Below are 4,945 nucleotides of genomic sequence, written 5' to 3'. Positions count from 1 at the left end.
GAGGGTCATTGACCTGGAGGTTGACCTGGAGGACGTGCACGACAGTGAGCAGAGATGGGCTGCCAAGCACAAAAAAGCCCTTGAGCAGGTGTGTGGACAGGAGTGTATGAGTGATGAGGTGTGATGAGATGTTTGTGTGTGTGTGTGTGTTGATCTCTGCATTATGTGTTTGAGACTAAATGTGTTTTCCTTACAGACAGAACAGCTTCAGCTGAAACTGATTCAGGAGAAGGACCTGAGCGAACAGCTGGAGTGTGAGAAAGCCATTCTCGAGAGACAGGTAGAGTATACATTAGTGTGTGTGTGTGTGCGTGTGTATGTGTATATGTGTGTGTGTGTGTGTGTCTGTGTGTGCGTGTGTGTGCGTGTGTGTGTGTGTGCGTGTGTGTGTGTCTGTGTGTGCGTGTGTATGTGTGTGTGCGTGTCTGTGTGCACGTTCATATGTTTCTCCATGGGGGTAACTCCTGTGTCATGTCGTGTCATCCTTGTCTTGTTGCAGGTGAAGGAGCTGCGCTCAGAGGTGGACGAGTTGCTGAACTCTAAAGTGCAGGAGGATGTGATCACCAGAGCAGAGAGCAAAGTCAAAGAGCTAGAGAACACACTCAGGACAGAGGAGAGGTATATAAGTATAAGTATATATACTCTTTTGATCCCGTGAGGGAAATTTGGTCAGTGCATTTATCCCAATCCGTGAATTAGTGAAACACACACAGCACACAGTGAACACACAGTGAGGTGAAGCACACACTAATCCCGGCGCAGTGAGCTGCCTGCTACAACAGCTGCGCTCGGGGAGCAATGAGGGATTAGGTGCCTTGCTCAAGGGCAGTGCTAACCAGTAGGCCACGGCTGCCCCCAGCGTCAGCGCAGCACAGCACACACACACTCACACACAGAGCAGACAGCAAAGTCAAAGAGCTAGAGAACACACTCAGGACAGAGGAGAGGTCAGCGCAGCACAGCACACACACAGTCACACACAGAGCAGTTATATTGGGTCACACATCTTCAACTATTCGGCCGGTTTAGCCCAGAAGCTAACAGATGTCCCTTTTCACCCTCAGGAGCAAGAATGCCCTGACCAATACCGCCACCAAGCTGGAGAGGAGGATCAATGAGCTCACGGATCAGATGGAGGAGGAGCAGAAGTCCTTCACAGAGCAAAAAGACCTGGTAGGAGTTCACTCTCATACCACTGGGGGGCAGCGAGGGGCCTGTTGATATAGCTGGCTAACGCTGAGAGGAGAGGAGTGCTTCACTTGGCATGCTCACTTTCACTTTGAATGATGACTGTAGGCTACTTGTGTTTGTTAATATTGCACATACTGTTTGTGTGTGTGTGTGTGTGATAGCTTTCTCATATGTTATGAAGACACACAGAACATTTTGCAGCTGACCCTTAGGGAGAATTATCCCAACACGGATATTGTTTTCCATTCATTCCTGACATTCCTCCTCACCAAGTGTGTGTGTGTGTGTTTAAAGATTTACCTCTGACTCTTGATTTTATGTGTTCAAGTAAACGATTGACCACTGGCCTTGACCATGTGTGTGTGTGTGTGTGTGTGTGTGTGCGTGTGTGTGTGTCCAGATGACTCAGCGTATGCGCTCCCTGAAGCGGCAGCTGAATGAGGTGGAGGAGGAGGCTGCCCGTAAGGACGCCCAACTCCGGCACACGCAGAGGGAGCTGGCCGAGGAGAGGGAGTCCAGCCAGAGGCTCCAGAGGCAGCTGCTGGACCAGCACCTACAGCTCAAGTGAGCCCCAGTCACACTTAACATGCGTGTGTGTGTGTGTTTATGTTTATGTGTGTGTGTTTGTGTGTTTATGTGTGTGTGTGTGTGTTTATGTGTGTGTTTATGTTTATGTGTGTGTGTGTGTTTGTGTGTTTATGTGTGTGTGTGTGTTTATGTGTGTGTGTGAAAGAGAGAGAGAGAGAGAGAGAGAGTCAGAAAGTAATAATAGAGGAGTGAGGCTGCATCCACACTGTCCTGTGTTTGTTTTAAAACAGCATTTTCAAAGTAAAACCATCTTCGTCCAGACACACAATGCAATTCCACAACCAAAACAGTCTTTTGTCCACAACGGACCTGTGAAACACCAACCACTTTGGCTTTAACCACTTTTTAAAAAGTTAAAAGTTAACATTGAGCCCTTCATCAATTTATTCAGATTTGAACTGCACTACTGAACTTGTACTTGGTTCTTCATGTTGAGTTCAGGGCTGGAGGGCTCGTAGTGGAAGTTGAAGAATAGTTGAGTCATGTGGAGTTGAAAGGGATTTCTTACTGTTGGCTTCTGGCACATGACCATTATGACGTGATACGAGCACAACGCATCAGGGAAGGAAACATCACACTGACAAGGTCCAGTCAGGAAGGGCACATGGGTTTCTACGTCATGGTTTTCAGATGTCCACATTACAACACAAAGCCAGAGATTTCAAATGAGAAGGGGGAAACACCAGAGTAGCGTAGAGAAGTGGCCCAAACAAAAGTAACAAAAGTGTTTCGGATTCAAACTGGAAACTGGTATGGTGTAGACATGGCCTTTGTGAGTGAATGAGCATGTGTGGGGATGTGTGGGCATCTTTATAAATACATAATAATATCTAGCCAGTGTTTGTGCTTTTACTTACACATGAACTTTTCTTTGTGTGTAGGAGGAAGGAGTCTCAGATAATAAAAAACACCCTAAAACTGGACCTGAGCTTAGATGAGGAAGAGGACCCCACAGAAGACATCTAAGGTTACAAATGAATCCGTCTGATGCAGCCCGAGAGAGTCCAGCGGATGATCTCCTGAGAAGCACCATCTAAGGTTACAAATGAATCAGTCTGATGTAGCCTGAGAGAGTTCAGCGGATGATCTGAGACCACTAAAAGACCTTGCCAGAAAAGCCGACTCCTAACTGCATCCTTTTGATGAGCTAGTGAACAATATTCATAAACAGGTGATGGACACAAGGTGACTGTTCTCAAGAGTTAAAAAACACACCGCTTACACTGTAGCTCCCTTTGACTCCTGAACAGTGCACAAGTGGTAGTTGTTTTAATTGGACAATGGTAACAGAAGTCAGTAGCAAAGCTTGTAAAGGTACTGTAGATGTTTGCCAAACCTCTGGTCTATAACAAGTACACATCACATTTTTATACTACATCAGATCAAATCCATATTTCCTAAACACAAGTGTTATTCACCAATCTGAATTGCAGAATCTTGCTTAAATGAAGGATAAAATAAGGATGACGAAACACACCAACAATTTTCAAGTTGTTGATTTCATAATTGGCAAAACATGAAGTGTTGTAAGAGACCAAAACAAGGATTGACTTCTAATCTTTTATGCAAGTTTTCAGTGAGTTTTTCTATATTTTTGAGAGGATACTGTCACATCTAATGCCTTTTTCCTTTTGTTTCTATATTGGCCTAGATATTCTGTTGTTGAATGTAAAATATTTAAGCAACACTAGTTTTGTTTTATTCACCGACATATGAATGCTGGGTTTGTGGTGTGAATCTTAATTATCATAAGTATCTTCCTGCATGTCATCTTGCGAATGAGTGATCCTTATTGTTTTCAACTCTATTACCAAAGTTTTATATGTATATAACGTAAGAAGGGCTACACATGCTGTTTTCTGTGTAAAATGTTTGAATGTGAATGGAAAGGGAGACATTGTGCTAGGAAAGTAAAAACATAATACTGGTTTACTCAGCAGTAGATTCTTACTGAACTAGTAGTATAAAATACATGCCACTTTTGTTTGCATGGTATTACTGTAGCTGAAATGCTATTGCAAATGCAATTATGCTTTCAAAGTGCCAAGTGCAAAAGGACAAAGCAGGTGATGCGGTGCCAAATTTCGTCATAGGGAACAAATGACACAACTGATATATTTATTCTTCTCTGTGAATTCGATAAGCTTTAGACTATAAATGTTGTTAAATAAACTTGCTAAATGCATATTTATTTTGATTTTTGATTTTTATTTAATGTACAAAATGCAAACTAGAAATGTAATGCCAGAGGAATGGTGGATGGAAAGCTGCTGGCTTTATGTTGGTGGGGAGATTCCTGGTGGAAAAAACATTGAATCACTTAATCTTTGAGTTCATACAAACCCTTGTACCAAAAAACCTTGTGTGCCAGGCATTCTTGAGACATCACACTCAAGGTGGGTTTGACCTTGACTTCACCATTGAGTCCATAGGCATACAAATGTTCACACCAAATTTGAAGCATGTGCGTCAAGCCGTTCTGAAGTTGTGACACAAGCACGAAAGCTGGCCTTTGGAAAATGTAGTTCAGAGAAAGTCTAATTGTATGCAATGCATTAGGCTACCTGCTCATTCTGCACCCAGATAACAATTAGTCATTGAATCCATGTTAAATCAACATTACTTTGTCAACGTTAAAATCATTGAATCAACGTCGCACTGCAACATTGATTTTGAAGCAACGTTGAAATTCTAACTACAGATCAACGGGATTTCAATGGTATTTCCACTAAAATTAATATTGAAACAATGTTGAAATTACAACCAAACTAAAGATCAACGTGATTTCAATGGTATTTCAATTGATATTAAACCTCAGTAAACCACTATTAGCCTAATCTGGCAAAATATTGGGAAATTCATATCCTGCTTTATCTACAGCCAGGTTAAATTTGGCTAGGCCTACTGTAGGTATGTCTGGTTTAGGCTACACAAGCTTGCATAAATAACCATTGACAACTTGTTGTCAGTTAAAGGAGAATTCCGGTGTGATATTGACCTAAAGTGTGTTGAAACATGATACCGAGTGTGAACGTATGTCTCATAGCTCACCTCAGCTTGTCCCCTGTACTCAGAAATTTGCCGCTAGTTAGCCAATGCTAACAAGAGGGTTTCGTTGTGGTGCCTCGGGCATCGGCCTAGCCATGAAAATAAATCACTGTTTTAC

The 4,945-nt window shown here is 42.6% G+C and overlaps 1 protein-coding gene across 5 annotated transcripts in view; it reads left to right on the top strand.

Annotated features, from left to right (window-relative positions):
* The window catches only part of LOC143122703 (uncharacterized), a 36,572-nt gene extending 32,608 nt beyond the window's left edge, over positions 1-3,964 (top strand). For all 5 annotated transcript variants that reach the window (XM_076283501.1, XM_076283498.1, XM_076283499.1 and 2 more), the window contains 6 exons: positions 1-88; positions 197-280; positions 500-618; positions 1,065-1,173; positions 1,592-1,755; positions 2,661-3,964. The exon at positions 1-88 is cut by the window's left edge and continues 2 nt beyond it. In XM_076283501.1, the coding sequence (XP_076139616.1) occupies positions 1-88; positions 197-280; positions 500-618; positions 1,065-1,173; positions 1,592-1,755; positions 2,661-2,745 (649 nt within the window). In that variant the 3' untranslated portion in view covers positions 2,746-3,964. The remainder of the gene's footprint in view (positions 89-196; positions 281-499; positions 619-1,064; positions 1,174-1,591; positions 1,756-2,660) is intronic.
* The last annotated feature ends 981 nt before the right edge of the window (positions 3,965-4,945 follow it).

This window comes from Alosa pseudoharengus, unplaced genomic scaffold, assembly GCF_046254945.1.
Source record: "Alosa pseudoharengus isolate Yale_2024_CS ecotype anadromous, Long Island Sound unplaced genomic scaffold, YU_APseudo_1.1 YU_APseudo_1.1_scf_14, whole genome shotgun sequence".
NCBI classification, from domain to species: domain Eukaryota; kingdom Metazoa; phylum Chordata; class Actinopteri; order Clupeiformes; family Clupeidae; genus Alosa; species Alosa pseudoharengus.
The sequence above is the reverse complement of the archived record's forward strand: the minus strand, read 5'-3'. Positions and strand labels throughout refer to the sequence as shown.